This window comes from Chionomys nivalis, chromosome 19, assembly GCF_950005125.1.
Source record: "Chionomys nivalis chromosome 19, mChiNiv1.1, whole genome shotgun sequence".
Classification (NCBI taxonomy): domain Eukaryota; kingdom Metazoa; phylum Chordata; class Mammalia; order Rodentia; family Cricetidae; genus Chionomys; species Chionomys nivalis.
In genome coordinates this window covers 42,835,327-42,854,086 of record NC_080104.1, presented here as the reverse complement: position 1 = coordinate 42,854,086, position 18,760 = coordinate 42,835,327, and the positions used below count along the sequence as shown (strand labels likewise).

Below are 18,760 nucleotides of genomic sequence, written 5' to 3'. Positions count from 1 at the left end.
TTTGATACAAAGGCAGAAGGCAGAGAGAGACTGGGCCCTGGTGTGGGCTTTTGAAATCAAAGCCTCTGACACACCTCCTTCAGCAAGGCCATGCCTTTTCCTCCAACAAGGCCACTCCTCCAAATCCTTCTTAAATAGCCTACCCCTGGGAATAAAACATTCAAAGACAGGAGCCTATGATGGCCATTTTTAGTCAAACCAACGCACTCCCACTCCCGCTTGGCTTGAGGACCTCCAGAGGCCAACATACTTACTAGCTAGCCCGGGCTGGGGAAGGGGCTGTGTGTGGAGGAAACATCTGCCCCACCACAGAAACAGTAGCCATGTGGGTTCTGAGCAAACACCCAAAGCCCCTCAGGGGTGCCAGGACACAACCAAGCTTTCCTACCTGGAGTCAAAACTCCCCGTACCCCAGAAACCACCAGGAGCCTTGTCCATTTGAATTTTAAGGCTACCCCACCTTGAACTCGAAGTTTGGTAAACTTTAGGGTTTGCCTACATGCTAAGACCCTTCAGCTTTCATTCCCCGAGGAGACAATCCCCAGGTGCTTATCCTTAGCTATTCACAGCACGTGGGCCAAGGCCAGGTGTGGGCAGAGTAGTGGCTTTTCCCCGTGTACTGAATGGGGTGGGGTAAGGGCCTCACTGGAAAGGGTCGTTGGAGTACAGGGTAGTCCTCACTTCCAGGTTCTCCTTGATTTTCAGTCAGATAACACTGGCTTTGGAAGATCCCAAGAAATGTAATGGGGTGCTGGTAGTTGTCGGGGGGCTGAGCTCTTTCCTTCATACAAAGATTTGAACATCTAAAGCGTTGCCCCTCCAGAAAGATTGAAAACCAAGCCCCAAGGAAAGTAAACATTACTGCTTTAGGAGTGGAGGGTTGCTAAACCAGAAATTGGCCTGGCTATTTCACAGGCCCTGGGCCTTCCCCCTGTTGGTCCTGTTTAGACCCACCCCCATGCCTCCATGCCCCTTTCCCCCCTGGTCAATGTCTTCCGGGAACAAGCCGCTGCCATCTCCAAGAACCTGCCTTTGATTTCCCCGCCTACCCGAGTTTCTCTTGAGTCTAATCCCTTTTCACATATCATCCCCCTTCCCACCCCCCACACACCCCAAGCAGCCTTACCTCCCTCTCTGCAACCTCCAGTGGTCAGGCAAACCCTTACCTCCCTCTCTGCAACCTCCAGCAGTCAGGCAAACCCTCTCTCTGGCACGTGAACATCCGGGCAGTCCAAAGAGGCAGAGTGGCTGCTACGTCACTTCCCCAGACTTAAGGATCCAATCTGTGAGACCTTAGCTCCTACCTGGGCCTTTTACCCATCCTAGCTCAGGAGATGGCTGCTTTTAGCCCAAGGTTGCAGTTTGGGATTCATCCCCAGCCCTTCGCTGGATTCCCCAACAGTGGCCTCTAAGCCCTCTGTGATGTCCCGGTCATGACTACAGGTCTAAGTAACATCAGAGCCCTTTATTGGGGGTACTAGCAGAGCCAGCAGCTGGCATAATGATCTCTGGGAGAGCTCGGTTAAACTTTGAGCAGACATTTACAGCTTAGTTGGTTTTCAGAGGGCCCTGCGTAAGCTGTGAATGAGTCCCCACCAAGCAGGGAGATGTACAGTCCTGGAGAGGCCTGAACCAGGTCTGATGTCTTCCCAGACTTGGGACAGTCTGCCTGCCAGCTCCTTGCTGCCGAAGTGAGGGTGGGAACTGTGTTCCCGACTTGCAGATGGCTTTTGTGTCTTAACAGCTGGCACGGTGTGAGGAATCGTGGTTACCATTTATTGAGTGCTAATCTGAGTATGGCCTGCTGGTTTGTAGGCATCACTTCCAGAGAGCCTCATGGCAATTCTGCCATCAGGCAGAGGGGCAAAGTGACTTACTCAAGCATCTCAGCTGAGGTTCCTTTGGACTATTAACCATTGTCTTCTCTGGGCTTGTGTTTGAGTTGCTAAATCCTAAGGCAGAGAAGCCCTGAACCTACTCACAGCCAAAGGAAGAACTTCCTCCTATGTGTCCTGTCTTTGGCAAGAAGTCTGTATCAAGGTTGTTGAAAGGCACAAAACATCCCCAGGCCCAAATTCTCATCCCAAAGGAAATTTATTTGCCCAAGAGGGCCAAGGGCAGGGAATAAGAGACAAGGACAGGAGCTAGAGGATGAGGGAAAAGGGGAAGGGAACAAGGGAGAGGGGGCAGGGGTACTTGTCCCAGAGGCAGAGGACTGCCTCTGGATAGAGAGAGGGGACAGACATGGCCCACAGGTAAACAGAAATTTTTAAAAGTAAAAGGGGAAACCTCATGTTAGGATGAAATATTTAATTTTGGGGGGCATATTAATTAAGACAGCCAAAAGGGGGCTTGTGATTGCTGGACTTCAATACTTTGATAGCTGGACCTTGGTAGTTAGCCTCAGGAGGAGGAAGTGGCCAAATAAAGGAATAGACCTTGATGGCTAGCTTTAGGAATGGAATCTAATGGTTTTTAACAAGGAGGGGGGCGGATAGTGGAAGGGCCAGGCCTGCCAGAGCCATGACTGCCGTGTGGGGGCTGCTCGGGTCCCTTCAGCTGTGCCCTGCTTTGTTTGGCGTATCTAGCATTTCTAAGCATTTTCATGACCACGTTCAGAAGCCTGGAACTTCCATATATTAACTGGATTTCAGGCTTTATTTCGAACATCTGGCAACAGCAGTCCAGAGTGAAGCAGCTGAGTTTCCTTGTGGGGCCTTGTCCTCTTCAGGCTGCCACAGTCCCCACCTTTTCCTGTGACCCTAACACTGAATGCCCCCCCCTTTTTTTCTTTTTTCAAGACAGGGTTTCTCTGTGTCGCCCTGGTTGACCTAGAAAAGTCACTCTGTAGACCAGTCTGGCCTCAAACTCACAGAGATCTGCCTGCCTCTGCCTCCTGAGTGCTGGGACGAAAGACATGCGCCACCACTGCCCAGCAAGGATGCCCCCTTTTTTCTTTTTTAACATCGTGTGTGTGTGTGTACGCGCGCGTGCGTGCGCATACGCAGGCGTGCATACATACGCATGTGTTCACATATACACTATATACACTTGGGGAGGTCAGAGGACAACTTGTAGGAGTTGCTTCTTTCGTTCCACGTGGGCTCAAGGAATTGAACTCAGGTACCAGGCTTAGCAGCGAGTGCCTTTAGCATCTCACTGAGCCATCTCGTCATCCCTTCAACCGCCTCTTCTCATGGCAACCGCAGCTATCTTTAATAGGATCCAGTTTTTCCCATCCTTCTTTATATTCCAGGGAGACATTTTGCTTTGCAGCTCCTGGATTGGTCAAGTGTTGGCTCCCAGTCTTCCTGGCTCCTTCCTCCATCCCTGGAATGCTTAAGGTGGGTGTGTGAGCTCTGAGATCTTTGTATTAGCATTGCCTTTGGAGCTCCAGACACCATCTTGTTTTCTATTAGTGCGTTGAAGAATAGAGTGTCAGGCAAGCTATGACATTGGGGCTTTTCTATCACCTGCTTCTCAAAGGGGCCACGCCTGGCCCTGCAGACAGGCTCAAGACTTCAGAGTCCAGCAGTTTCCCCGTCTTGGGGACTCCCAACCTGCCCGTTGGTAGCCTCGGAGTGGGTCACGTCAGCAGCCATGAACAAGGTCTCTTTCGTGTGACATCTGTTGACTCTTCTCGAGAGCGATGGCGTGCGAGTCAGCTCCAGTCGGTCTTCCTCCGTCGCTGTCACCCAGGGGCAGCACCGGAAAGCAAGTCTGAATCCAGAGCGAAACCTGAGGGGTGTGGAGAGTCACTTTAAGCAAGGGAGATAGGGGTGCAGGAGCCGTCTGCCACACAGCTGCTCCATGCCCCCCAGCAGTCTAGCTCCCTGGCAGAGGTGCCTCACTCTGAAGAGACCACCAACAAGTCAGGGCTGTTGAGAGACGCACACTTGAATGGATTTAGTCTTTTGAAACAGACAGAAACATGGGGGACATGCACATCCAAGGCAGGAGCAGGGAGGATGGCAGCAAGCTCCAAGGTAGGAAGTGGTACCCTGCTTTGAAAGGAAGGAAGGGATGAAGAGAGAGAGAGGGAGGAAGAAAAGGAGAAGGGAGAAGAGAGAGAAACCAAAGTATATTACAAAGAAACCATGTGATCTAACTGACTTTAACGGAGAACCAAAGAGGAGTTTTAGAAATAAAAAGAAGGAAAAAAATAAAAGAATTGAGCTCTGGCCATGTGTGTGGAATAGAGACACCACCCACCTGCCTCCAGAGGCAGCCTCTAAGGAAAACTGGCACATTGGAGCTACCAAGTATGGGTACATTTGCTCAGAGAAATAAACAGCTCTCCCTCAAGCCTGGGTGTGGGCCTGTAATCCCGGCTACTCCAGAGAATAAGAAAGGAGGAGGGGGGCTCAATGAAGGTCCAAGGCTAGCCCAGGTAGCTTGGCCTGTCTCAAAATAAGTAGAATGAGGCCTTGGATGTTGGAGAAAAAAAAAAGTTGAGAAAAAAACAAACCAAACCAAAAGACACCCTTTCCCACAGTGACACTGATGCCTATGTAGTCGAGAATGACTTTGAACTTTTGATCCTTCTGACTCTATCTCCAAAGTGCTCAGGTTGCAGATGCACCCCACTAGGCCCAGTTTATGGAGTGCTGGAGATCAAACCCAGAGCCTCATGCTGACCAGGCAAGCACCTCATCAACTATACCACATCGCCTGCTTTGGGTTGATTTTTTTTTTCTTAATGCATGTGGGTGTTTTGCCTGCATGTATGTCTGAGTGATATGCACATGCAGTGCCCAAGGTAGCCAGAAGGAGGTGCTAGATCCCTTGGGATTAGAGTCACAGATAGTTGTGACCTACCATGTGGGTACTGGGATTTCAACCTGGGTCCTCTGGAAGAGCAGCCTGTTGTAGGATATTTGATTACACCGTGAACCCTGAGATTGCATTAATAAAATAAAATCTATCTCAGGTCAAGGGCCGGAGCCAGCCACTAGCTGACAGGAAATAGAGGGGAGGGACTTTGAATTTGGTGGTCCCTTTTGGTTTGGAATACTCTTTCTGAGGCTCCAGCTAAGGAAGAAGGTCAGCTAGTTGCTCCACAACTTCTCTGAGCTAGCAAGTTTTCCCTCAAGCCTCTGACCCCAAGTCTTTATTAGTAAAAATCATAAGATATAAATTTCGATAAAACAACAACAGTCAGTGCTCTTAACCACTGAGCCACTTGTCCAGCCCCCAGGGCTGGTTCTTTTGAAAGGTAAAGCAGAGCACCTGTCTCTCAGGTCTCTGCCTCAATGCCTTGTAGAACTCTCTCAGCTGAAGCACCAGACCAAGCGCCAACCTTGACCTCAGGGTTGTTGATTTGGCTGTTCCTTCTGTGCAGAATTCTTGCTCAGGCTGCCGGGCAGAGTCAGTCACTCCAGCTTTTGCTCCAGTGTAAGCTGCACCCCCCTGCCCAGTGTTGAAGTCCGTCGGCACGTCCTGTCCACTCTCACAGATTACATTAGCCTGCTACGTGATGTCTAGGCCATCAGCTTTTGCAAAGAAAAAAAAATCTTTGCAGGCTGGAGAGATGGCTCAGTGGTTAAGAGCATTGCCTGCTCTTCCAAAGGTCGTAAGTTCAATTCCTAGCAACCACATGGTGGCTCACAACCATCTGTAATGAAGTCTGGTGCCCTCTTCTGGCCTTCAGGCAAACACACAGGCAGAATATTGCATACATAATAAATAAATATTAAAAATATATTTAAAAAAATCTTTGCTTCTGCTTGCTCCTCACCTCCTGGGGCTGGAAAAGTGCTGGGCACCTGGAGCCACTTAGTGAGTGTTTTCTGAGCGGAGAGGCCAGGCCAGAACACCAGATCTCTGTGATAATGTCATCACAGAACAGCACAGAAGCCACTTCAGGAGCTTGCAGGACTGACTGCTGTGCCGTGTCACAACATTGGGTGACATTCACACAGGCATGGGGTGCTGGGGGTCTCTCCCTGATAAGACAGGGCATTCTCCAGGTTCTCACATCCATCTCATGAACAAGATGCGTGAGGGGGAAGCAATGGAGATGCATGAAATTCCAAATCCCGGAGCCATTGCCTGTGTAGGGATTAGAAGGATTCACCCTTCTTAGGCTCAGTTTCCCTATCTGTATAATGGGAGACTCCCTTTCCGCTCTTATCTACTTACCTCTTGGAGCTAAAGATTCTAGGCACCCAGTAAGCAGTCACAGAGCCTGCCCCAAGTGAGTGGGTCAACTGAGTAACAAAGACCTCAGTGGGAGCCTGGGCACCTGCATAGACGGCTGATAAAAGTTATGAACAAAGAGGCCCCGGGGTCAGTGCTGCTCACACCCATCCAGTAGACTGAGCTGACTCAGTGTCTAACTCTCATGCCCTCTTGCCTTCCCCCTCCCAGAATAGAAGGCTCACTCTGTGCACAGGGCTCCTGGGACTTGGATTCTGTCTGGCTTACCACCTCTTCCGTTTCCAAGAGACCCAGACCAGGCGCCAGCGTTTCCCAGACTAGGACCTTAGGAGCACCAAGGGCAGGAGTAAGATAAGATCCCAGCCTCTCCTTCCCTGGTCACATCCTGGGGGATGGGGTGGCAAGAAATATGCACTGTGATTCCCCAGCCCCCATTCTCTTTAGACAACCTGCCCACCTAGACCAGGTGCATCCTTAGTATGAAGCTCTTAGAAATGCCAGCTCTTTGAGCTGGTGAGATGGTACAGTGGGGAGAGGCACGTGCTGCCAAGCCTAGCGAGCCGAATTCTATCGCAGAAACACACATGGTAGAAAGAGAGGTAACTAACTACTGCAATTGTCCTCTGACCCCCTCTCCCACACATGTGCCATGGCATACACTCATTTGCACACAGGCACGCACGCACGCACACACACACACACACACACACAAAACATTAAAAAGAAAAAAAGCTAGCTCCGAGGCAGTGCTACCTCTTTGTCCTGGCTCTTCCTTCCTCTCATTCTGTCCTTCTGCTCTCCCTGCTCCCTCCTTCCCTCCATCTCTCTGATCCTGACTTCTGCCCTCTCCCTTCTCCCTGATGCAGACCCCAGAAGAGACAGAAGGACAGAGAAGAACACAGGCACCATGGCACAGCAAAGGACAAGGCTTTGGGAAGGAGATGGGACTCAGGCTAGATCCAGGCCACAGGGAGCGTTGTGCTGTGGGCTGACCTGAAGGGGGCGGCATTCCTATGTGGGAATAAAAGGGGCAGAGCCAGGGTGGCACTCACCTGTGGTTGAGGCAGCAGTAAATGATGGGATTGTACATGGTGGAGCTCATGGCTAGCCAGAAGAGGGCCAGGTAGACATGCTGGATGAACTTGTGGTAGTAGATGTCCTCTTGGAAGCTGCCCAGGATGAAGTAGAGGTGGTAGGGCAGCCAGCAGATGGCAAATGTCAGCACCACCAGTACCATGGCCTTCACAAACTGGTCAGGGAGAGGCTCAGGTCAGTCCTTGGCCCCTCAGTCCCAAGTCACCCCTCCTGGGAGCAGCGCAGGGTACCCCTCACCCTGGCCTTGACAACCTTTTGTAGTCAGACCTGCTCTCCCTCTCTGCCCTCCATCCCCTGGAACGTGGATTTGCCACATGCTCCAGAACCCACCACCTCATGGCTTTCCCACAGGCTAGTTTGTCTGCGCTCACTGCTGTCCTCCCATTGAAATCCTCAAGTCTAGCAGCCCCGTTCTGTGGTCCACTCTCCCATGACTCTTTCCCACGGGTCACCTCTTCATCCTGTGCCTCTCTTAGGAGGTCAAAGCCCTGGGACCCCAGCCACACTTCCCTGGGATCTTTGTCTACTTTAGCCCTTCTGTGTAGGCAGGGATGTTCCAACCTGACCCATCCTCTCCCTAGAAGCCAGGTTCCTGAGCCCTTCCCGGCACCTCACTCGCCTGGCATCTGCAGGCACACTCCTCATTGACCAGCACCCCCGAGGACCAGAAGGCAAGTTGGAGATCGCAACTGGAGACCAACTTCCCAGTGGAAGGGACACTAAGTGTCCTAAGTAACCCCCTGCTTGCTATGGTGAAACTTTTAGAACACGAAGAAGTCGGTCCAACGTTGTCTCCAGGCGGCAGAGGTCTGAAACGCTGAGTGACCTGGATTGTGTGCTCCCCACTGCCCCCTAGCGGGCAGACTTTGGGGCCCAGGTGACTCCCGGAGCAGGCCCCGCCCCTTCTGATCCCCCTTCTCACCTTCTTCTTGGCCTGCAGATGGCGCAGGTTGGCGCCGTGCGCCTGGTGTCTGGGTACCGCGCGTTTCCACAGTGTGAGACCGATGACACTGTAAGCCACGAACATCACCACGAGGGGTAGGAAGTAGATGAGGACAAACACCACCAGATGATACCTGAAGGGAGAGCCATGGACCTGGGTGGGCAGCAGGCGGCCAGATCCACCCAGGCTCGCCCACGCTTAAGGTCCGTGAACCCCACGGACCCCACCCTTGAAGCCCTACCCTCGGTTTTGTTCGATTTAAAGAAAACTTAAGTATATGTGCCAAAGAGGGGCTTTTCTCACAAAAAGTCACCGGCATCAGCCCCAGTTCTTCCGTGTTACAGAAAAGGCTAAAAGGGTGGACAAAAGGGAGAAGCTAACGAAATTTTATGTTTGTTTAACGTATAAAATAAAACACCGGCGCCGGGGAGGCGGCTCTGCGGGAATCCAGGCTTGCTGCCAATCCCGATGATGACCTGAGCTGTATCCTTGGAGCCACGTGTAGATCAGAGAGGGTGGCTGTAGAGTGCTCAAACTCTGTCCCCCACCCTGCGCCCAATGTTCTAAAAAAGAAACCTTACAATATATAAAAAATACTATAAATTGGGTGTGCTGGGTGTGGCGGCACATGCCTAAAATCCCAACAGCACAGGTATGGAAGCAGGAAGATGGGAAGTTTAATGTTATTCCTCTGTTCACAGCGAACCAGAGGCCAGACTGCGCTATATGAGACCCTGTTTCACACAAATACCATCAAGCACAAAGGTCAACCCTCCCGCCCAATTCACAACGTATGTTTCCTTCCAGAATCATCTGTGTGTGTATAGCTATGTGGTGAGTGAAGGAATGAACATGTGTGTACATGAATAGATATATAGATTAAGTAGAGCATACGTAATAATTCAGGAACCACCCTATAGCAAAAGCCTTATTCAGAGATGAGCAGCGGAGACTGCCACCCTGATAGCTGCTGTGTCCTCTGTGTCTTGCTCCTCAACACTGCCTGGGTACATGGCGGTGTCGGCAAAGACCTTTGAGCCAGACCCAGCCAGGGCTGTACCTTCTGAGTCCCCAGGGAGGATTCCTGGGTTGTACTGAAGCCCACTGTTTCCTCTGAGGAAGGCACTATGCCAGAGGCGTGTCATTGGCTCCATTTCTGAGGGTGTCAGGATTTCCTGAATAAGTCACAGTTCCCCTGACCCAGGCAGGTGGGGGTGGGCGGTGGTCCTTGAAGCAACAAGGAATGGGTCTGAGAGTCCCCTTCTACCATGTGACATTTTTTTTAAACAATGTGAGTGTGTGGAGGCATGTATGCGTGTGTGTGCATATCTATATGTGAGTAGGTACATGTGGGGGGCTATGCATGCGTGTATGCACATGTGTATATATGTGTGTATGCATGTGTGTGTGTATGTGTGGAAGCCAGAGGCTGACATGGAATGTCTTCCGTGATTCCTCTCTGAAGCAGGGTCTCTCCTTTGGAGAGCTCTCTGATGTGGCTAGTCCAGCTGACCTTGCTCTAGATCATCAGCCTCCACCTCCTGAGGTTACAGGTAGGCTGTCATAGCTACCTGGCATTGACTTCCATACAGACTCCACAGACACATCTAACACTGGCCTACCTACAGACACCAGTGGCAGCGCGTGTGTGACATGCAGAGCCACGTACTCCATCTGCAGACGCACATGGTCCATGTTCATCCTGAGTGAGGTGGCAGGCAGGCTGAGCAAGCGGGCTCCGCGGCAGTTTGGCCCGCGTTTGGTTCCCCTGCTTTCCCATTCACTGGGTTGTCTGGGGCACGTCATGTAATACAGTTTCCCTACCACCAAGATGGAAGGATATAATACGTGTAGTGGTCATGGTGACATGAGATGGAGGCTGGAGGGCCAGAGTTCCAGGCCAGCCTAGGCTACATACAAGAGGTGGCAGGGGAATGTAGCTTAGCTGATAGGATGCTAACCTAGCACACACGTGCCCTTGCATCCCCTGTACCACATGAAGCAGGTGTGATGACATCAAGGTCAGCATTGTTAAAAATTAAATACATAAACTATGAACCGTATTTGTTCCATAACATTAGGAGAATTAACAGTATCAGTATATATGAAATGCTTCTAACAGGCCTGGTACTTGGCATTGCTTTTCATATAGATGGTCCCCTACTTGATGTTTTGATTCAGTGACCTTGACTGTCTGGTGATGGAAATAAAACAAGCATTCAGCAGAAACCACATCTTAAGTTCTTACCTTTCCGTTTGCTTTTCTATGAAGAAACTGAGCAGTGGCAGTGAGTGTCACCCCTAGTTAGCCACCAGGTCACAGTTATGAGGGTATTCCCACACTTGACACTGGGTATTTCCCACCTACAATGGTTTGTTGTGGTGCAGCCTCACTGTTAGCTTTGTTTTGTTTTGTTTTGTATTAAAACAGCCTCATAGAGACCACGCTTGTCTTGAGCGTGCCGTGAGCTGAGGATGACCCTGAATTTATGATCCTCCTGCCTCTCTCTTCCAAGTGCTGGGATTACCAGTGTGTACCACCCCTCCCAGCTTGTATGGTCCTGGGTTTTGAACTTAAGGTTTCTCTGGATGCTAGATAAGCAATCTACCACTGAGTCACAGCCCATACCGCTAAGCCACACTCCCATACCACTAAGCCACACTCCCATACTACTAAGACACACCCCCATACCACTAAGCCCCACCTCCATATCACTAAGCCACACCTCCAGCCCCTTGCTGGCAGCAAGGAGCTTCAGGATAAACCTGAACTCACATGATCACACATATACCTGCAGAATAGTGAGAATATCCCTAGGCACACGCTATACACAGACGTGTGCCAACATACAAGCACATGTACGCCCACCCTCATCCCTGGCGTGGGGCTTACAGAAGAAGCATCTTGTCTCCGTTGTCATTGGGCCAGGCTACCACACACTTGGTGGCCCCCTGGTCCACGGTGATGGTGGAGTAGAAGCACTGGGGAGAGGCGAGAGCCAGGGCTACCAGCCAGATGCCAGCGATAACCGCCTTGGTGCTGGGGGCTGAGAGCCGTGGCTGGAAGGGATGGACGATGGCCATGTACCTACAAGCAGATCACACATCAGCTGACATCCTCCTCTTACCTTGCTGTTCAGGCCCATGTCTCCCTGTTCACACAGCGGCCCTGTAGGCAGATGCTGGAATCCCACCCAATCTGCAGAGGTGGTGATAGGGAGGTGGTGACTGTCTCCAGCCATAGCATGCTAGTACCCCAGAATCTAGCCCAGGCACCCATTCTACTGCCGCCCTCTGGGCGTGGACAGGCCCTTGGCCAGTCAGACTATGATCCAACCCAGAACAGGGTACAGTCCAGCACTAGCCTGAAGCACAGCCTGACTTGAGTGTATGTATCCTGGTCCCCAAGCCAGCTTCCTACCACTCTTTATGGTACAACCATTTCCCAGACAACCCTCTGGAACTTTCTGCTGTAGTAGCTGTATCTGACACACACAGGGTCCCATTCAGTGACCACTCACCATATATGCCATAGGACACAGATGATTGTGTCTGAGGATGAGCAAACATTTTATTTTTCTTTGAGACAGAGTCTCACATAGCCCAGGCTGGCCTTGAACTTGCTATGAAGCTGAGGATAACCTTGAACTCCTGATCCTCTTGAGTGTAGTGAATTACAGATATGTATTGCCATGCTTGATTTATGCAGCACTGGGGATAGAATCCAGGGCTTCAAGCTGCTAGGCATGCATTCTACCACCTGAATCCATTCTGTATACTTGTGCAGGCACAAGCTGAATCCTGCAGGCATGAATCTTTCCAGCAGTTCTTGGCCTGTGGGTCACGACCCCCACAGGAGTCACACATCAGATATTCTGCATATCAGATATTTACATCACAATTCATCAAAGTGGCAAAATTATAGTTACGAAGTAGTAACGAAAATAATTTTATGTTTGGGGGGTTACCATAAAATGGGCAACTGTATTAAAAACACTAGGAAGGCTGAGAGCCACTGCTTTAGACTCTGCACATCGCCAATGCTTGGTTCAGTCCGCTCTCACAGTTTTCCCTGTGTCTTAGTTTTTGTTGTTGTTGTTTGTTCAACCTGACACAGCTAAAGTCATTTGAGAAGAAGGAACCTCAGTTGAGAAAATACCCCCACCAGGTTGCCCTGTGAGCAAGCCTGGGGGACCTTTTCTTGATTTATGTTTGACGCTGGGGGAGTCAAGCTCATGGTGGGTTGTGTCACCTGTGATCAGGCAGTTCCGTGCTGTGTAAGAGAGCAGGCTGAGCAAGGCACAGTGTAGGGATGTTTTGTTTGCGTTTTGGCGCACGCCTTTAATCCCAGCACTTGGGAGGCAGAGGTAGGCTGATCTCTGTGAGTTCGAGACCAGCCTGGTCTACAAGAGCTAGTTCCAGGACAGGCTCCAAAGCCACAGAGAAACCCTATCTCAGAAAAAAAAAAAAAAAAAAAAAAAAAAGAAATAAAGCTTGCGTGAAGATCAGAGGGCAGAGCTAAACCACTAGAGGCCAGGGAGTGGAGGCACACACCTTTAATCCCAGGACTCTGGAGACAGAGGCAGAGGAATCCCTGGGAATTCAAGGCCACCCTAGGCTACATAAGGGTGAATCTGTCTAAAAGAGAAACAGAACTCACACAAAGATGATCCCAGCGCTTGTGGGGTGGAGACAGGAGTGATGTGGCTGGGCAAAGAGAGAAATATAAGGCAGGAGAAGACAGGAGCTCAGTTCAGCCCAGCAGTCAGTCAGAGAGCGCAGTCTGAGGACAGGGTCAATCACCCTTTAGGTCCGAGCATTGGTAGAGGTGAGAACTCCCTAGTGGTGGGTTGCTCTGCTTCTCTGATCGCTCAGCTTTTGTCCCTAATATCTGACTCTGAGTTTTTATTATTAATACCAATTAGAATTCACGCTACAGCACAGGAAGCAAGCCAGTAACATTTCCCTATGGCTTCTGCTACAGTTCCTGCCTCGAGGTTCCTGCCCTGACTTCCTCGTGAACTGTTACCCAGAAGCAGAAAATGAGATAAATCCTTCCTTCCCAAGTTGCTTTTGGTCTTGGTTCTTTATGACAGCAATGGAAACCTTAACAAAGATGCCCTGGAAGAGCCGGCATGGGGGCTTTCCTCCCATCCCCTTCTGAAGCTCCTCCTTCCTGCCTGCACTCGCCGCCTATGTCATAGACCACCTTCTTGATGAAGCTGTCCAGAACAGGCTCAGCCGCTGTCTCTCTGCAGGGCACCGCAGGGACTTGGGTTGTTGTTGAGCCCTGTGTCTGGGGAAGTGCAGTGGCCTGGACGGTGAGCGTCATCTCCATTTTCCACACCAGGAGACAGAGCAACGCTGACTTTGAATCCTGGTTGGTCTCAGCTGTCTACTCCTGAATTGCTCTGTTCCCTGTTCTTCACCACACAAGGGAACACCCTGGACTTAGTGGGGGCTCAGGCTTCATCAATCTAGGGCCCAACTGAGGAAGGCTCACTGCCTGTTTCTCAAAGGCTAGAGGACCCAAAGACACCATTCTCCCAGGATGAAGCCCACCCTCCTCAAACACACCCCAAGGCTTGGTTCCCTTTCAGCAGAGATCAAGGCAGGATTAGATTGGCCACTCCAGGCATCACATTGAAGAACACAGACTCTTCATTATAATAAGATTAACTTATTTCTTTCTGAAACATGGTCTTACTACATAGCCCTGACTGGCCTCCGGCTCACAGAGATTGGCTTGCTTCTGCCTCTTGAGTGCTTGGGTCAAAGGCAAACACCACCGTACCCAGCAGTTCATTTGAATTTTGAGGCAGGGTCTCATGTAGCCTAGGCTGGTCTCATACTCTCTATGTAGCTGAGGATAGCCTTGAATTTCCAGTTCTTTCATCTCTACCTCCCAAGTGCTGAGCCATGCACCACCATGCCAAGTTGAAATATTTGCCTCCATGCAGATATTGGTACAGGTGTGTATACTGTATAGAGTCCGGAGACCAACCTTAGGGGTTTTTCCTCGAGATACTATCTTCCTTGATTTTTGAGACAGGGTCTCTTGATGGTCTGGAACTCACTAGTTGCGCTAGGCTGACTGTGGTAATTTGAATGTAATTGGTCCCCATAAACTCAGAGGGGGTAGCACTATCAGGAGGTGTGGCTTTGTTAGAGTAGGTGTGGCCTTGTTGGAAGTGTGGCTTTGTGGTCTCATATGTTCAGGCCACACACAGTATCTCAGTTCACTTCCTGTTGCCTTTGGATCAAGATGTAGAAGCCTTAGCTCCTTCTCCAGGACCACCTCTGTCTGCACACTGCCATATTCCCAACCGCCATGCTCCCTGCTGTTGTGGAATGTTTTACTCTTTTGGCTTTTTGAGGGGTCCACCACCCAAGTTCCCAAAAAAAAATCACACAAGGAGGCTTATTCTCAGTTATGAATGCCCAACCTAAGCTTGGCTTTTTTGAGACAGGGTTTCTCTGTGGCTTTGGAGCCTGTCCTGGAACTAGCTCTGTAGACCAGGCTGGTCTCAAACTCACAGAGATCTGCCTGCCTCTGCCTCCCGAGTGCTGAGATTAAAGGTGTGCACCACCATCGCCGGCGATTTGGCTTGTTTCTTGCCAACTTTTCTTAACCTTAAATTATACAAGTACCTTTTGCCTCTGGGTTTTTATCTTTCTCAATTTCTGTATACCTTTCATTGCTTTTTTCTCTGTAGCTTGCTGTGTCACTGATCCCTGGCGTCCTCTTCTCCTTGATCTTGGGTCTTCTTCTGTTTATCCTCTCTGCCTGCTAGCCCTGCCTATCCTCGCTGCTGCCTCGCTATTGGCTGGTCATCTCTTTATTAGGACCATCAGGTGTTTTAGACATGCACAGTAACACAGCTTCACAGAGTTAAACAAACGCAGCGTAAATAATAGTCACACACATGAAAATAATATTCCCCAACACCCTACTATGATAATGGAGTGAACCTCTGAAACTGTCAGCCGTCACCTCCTTAAGCGGTTTCCTTATAGAGTTGCCGTGGCCATAGTGTCTCTTCACAGCAATAGGAACCCTACTTGAGACACTGACTGTCCGTCAAGCACTGGGAATCCTCCCATCTCTAACCTCTCCTGCTCTGGGATTACAAGTTTATGCTAGCATAGATGGAATTCAGGTATTCATGCTCACACTGCAAGTTCTTCACCGGCAGAGCCGCCTCTGCCTCCTGAGTGCTGGGATTAAAGACGTGTGCCTCCACCCCGGTCTAGAAAAAGATTTTAATATGAGGGCCAGCTATAGGGTGGCTCACGCCCCATTAGCAGAGGGTAAGGTCCTGGGAGTTTAGAATCAGGCTGATATGGATTGAAATCCTGTCTCCACTACTTCCTGACAAGGTCTTGAACAAACAGCATTAGCTCTCTGGACCTTCCATTTCCAACTCCATGAAAATGGAATCATTCGTGCATATAGGTTGTCGTATGGAGGAAGGGACACATGCGCACAGGAAAGAGAACAGTCCTATGAATTCATTGTTTTAAATTCATCAGAGAGGGCTTTGGTGGGCAATGCCTGGCCCTCCCTCTCTAGGATGAACCTGAGCTTTGAGACAAGGCCGGAACTGTAGGCTGTGGCACTGAGCTACATGTTTCCCGTTTGTTGAAATAAAGGAGTCCACACTGGGGCATCCTGGGAGTTAAGACAAGCCCTGAGAACCTTACCACCTTATCTACTGCTTGGAATGTTTGTCTCTAGAATTCTCCAGGCTGCCCTGATCTACTCATTGTTGCTCGAATCCCAGCCTCCCAATGGGTCCGTCCATGTTCACTTAAGCCCGTAGCCCAGTGGTTCCCAACCTGTGGGTCTTGACCCCCTTGACAAACCTCTGCCTTTAAAGATATTTATAATTCATAACAGTAGCAAATTTACAGCTATGAATCAGCAGCAAAAATAATTTTATGGTTAGGGGGTCACCACAACATGGGGAATTGTATTAAAGGGTTGCAGTATCAGGAAGGTTGAGAACCACTGAGTATAGACTATTCCTCCCAGCACATCTTGGTGCCTAGAGAGCCCCCTCTAGCCAATATTTGTTTGCAACACTCATGATCTCAAAATACAATTAAAGTTTGTTTATTCATGTGTTTAGAACTTAAATTCTTACCCTAGCAGGAACATTTTACATGGGTTTCCCTCACCTAAACCCCAGAACAATACTTACGTGGCACACACTGAGTATATATTTGCTGAGTGAAGAAAGTGAGAAAGGGGGCCAATGAGAGGGCTCAGTAGGTAAAGGGGCTTGTTGTGAAGCCTGAGGACCCGAGTTCAAACTCCAGAACCCACGAAAGGTAGAAGGAAAAAACTGAGTCCTACAAGTTGTCCTCTCGGGGTATTGTAAGAAGTGTGCATGCTAGCACGTGTACACACACACACACACACACCAAACAAATAAGCAGACAAACCAATGTGATAAAAATTTTTAAAAAGGCGTGGAGAAAGGAATTGCGAGTCTCAGCTGCTGCCAGCTTGCTCAGAGCCCCTGCCCTGCCACCGGTCATTACCCTCCTGCTTGCCTGCCAGGCTCCCTGGCCTCCACCTAGCTTCCTGTGGTCCAGCCTCCCTCTGAAGTGAGGGCTCTAAGACCTCATGTGCTAAAATTGTTTCCCCCCATCGGTGGAGGTTCCCCCAAACCTGGAACTGTGCCCAGTGTAGACGAAGCACCCCAAATTTGCTGCATGACAAAAGAAATCCTTAGGGGACATTCAGACAGACCCAGAGAGGAGGAAGGGATGTTCAGCAGGCACCAGCCCAATTTGGAGAGACTTCTCCTGAACCCACTGCCCAGAGGGCCTTGGCTCTGCCCTGACTCACTGGCTGACCTTAAGTAGCCCCACTTATCCTGATTCTCCAGTTCTCTTGGGTGTAAAGACAGAAGCTGTACCTAATGAATGGTATTAAAAATTTTGTGTGTGTGTGTGTGAGAGAGAGAGAGAGAGAGAGAGAGAGAGAGAGAGAGAGAGAACTGTCTTTGTAGCTTAGGATGACTTGGGCCTGGCCCTCCTCCTGTTACCTCCGAGTGTGGGAATTGCAGGTGGTGGCGTGCACCACCATCTTATATCTGATATGCAATGCCGGGGATCACAGCCACGGCGTCAAACACACTAAACAAGCACTCTGCCAACGGAGCTACATCCACAGCCCCAAACTTCTCATTTTTAATGAATAGAAAACATTATCAAAGAAAAAAAAATGTTTTGAAAGCATTGCCTCAAAGGAAATCCCCAGAGAACCCCACAGAAAACCATCGATAGCCACCATGAGAGGCCGTGGGGGAAGGTTGCTGGGAGAAGTTGGGGAGTGGTAGGGGATGAGGGAAGAAAAGGAAGCTCACATCTACCCAATCATTGCAATCGGTACTCTTTGTCCGAGGGTCTCATGGCTCCGTCTCCGTCTCCTGAACTTCCTTGGTCTTTGAATCATCCCATCATACTGGCTGTCAGATTCCCGCTCCCCCAGGCATTTGAGTCCTCTTTACCCCAGCCTGCCTGCCCCAGAAGGTCTCAGTGCTACTTCTTCCATCCCATCCTAGGCCCATTTCTCACGGGCTGGTACCCTTCCATATACACACTAGCAACATCTCCCCACCCCCCAAAAAAAGCATAGCTCTAACTAGAGGCAGCAGCACTCCAACTCCACGCAATATTCAACTTTTTTTCCAAATACAGAAACAATCTGCACAATTTCCTTGTATAAAGACAGTAAGATAAGAAGAATCACGCTTCAAAAGTCGCTGGGAACATCTTCCCTTCCCACCTTGAGCAAGCTCCTAGGGTGAAGTCATTCTGTGTCTAATCTCCACTCTCCCTGCTTTGGCTCCGCATCCCCTTGTCTTCTTGCTATGAACCCAGACCAGGTCTAGGAGGCAATCCTCTGAGCTCTCCAACAAGACACCCACCCCCTTCCCTAGTGCCCGCTCTTGCCTGTCGGCGGCGATGGCAGTCATGGAGTAGATGCTGACAAATATGGCTGTGATGGGAAAGAGGTTCTGGAAATAGCAGAAGGCGCGACCGAAGTACCAGATGTTGTGACTGGCATAGACGAAATTGAAGGTGGCGTTGAAGGCTGCCATGCAGAGGTCTGCCAGGGCCAGGTTGATGATAAAATAGTTGGTGACTGTACGCATTCTCTCATGGGCCAGAATGATCCAGATGACTGTGGCGTTGCCCGTGACAGCCACCAGCACCAGGGCCAGGTAGGCTGTGGCCCACAGTGCTAGCTGCCAGGCAGGCATGGAGAAGGCCGTGATGCCCGTGGCGTTGCTCTCGAGGCCAGATAAGATGCTGGTGTCAGTGACAATGGCATGGGCCCCCATGGCTGATTCTGGGCCTGGAACACAGGGTCTGACCCTGCAGTTCGTACTGGAATTGCTACAGGAGAGAAATCCTCTTTGGTATGTAGATATTCAGGGGTGTGGACAATTGGAAAGCAGACACGTGTAGCCAGAGGACCACACCTATGGCTCAAGCAGGAATGAGTTAGGATGAGCAGAAGACAGGGTTCCAGCCAAACTGTTCAAC

The 18,760-nt window shown here is 50.2% G+C and overlaps 1 protein-coding gene across 1 annotated transcript; it reads right to left on the bottom strand.

Annotated features, from left to right (window-relative positions):
* Positions 1 to 3,521: 3,521 nt before the first annotated feature.
* On the bottom strand, positions 3,522 to 18,555 carry Tacr2 (tachykinin receptor 2). The gene is made up of 5 exons (XM_057794331.1): positions 18,164 to 18,555; positions 11,091 to 11,285; positions 8,177 to 8,330; positions 7,212 to 7,408; positions 3,522 to 3,738 (listed from the first exon to the last, which is right to left on the bottom strand). The coding sequence occupies exons 1-5, from the start codon at positions 18,553 to 18,555 to the stop codon at positions 3,522 to 3,524; spliced, it is 1,155 nt and encodes a 384-aa protein (XP_057650314.1).
* Between the last annotated feature and the right edge of the window lie 205 nt (positions 18,556 to 18,760).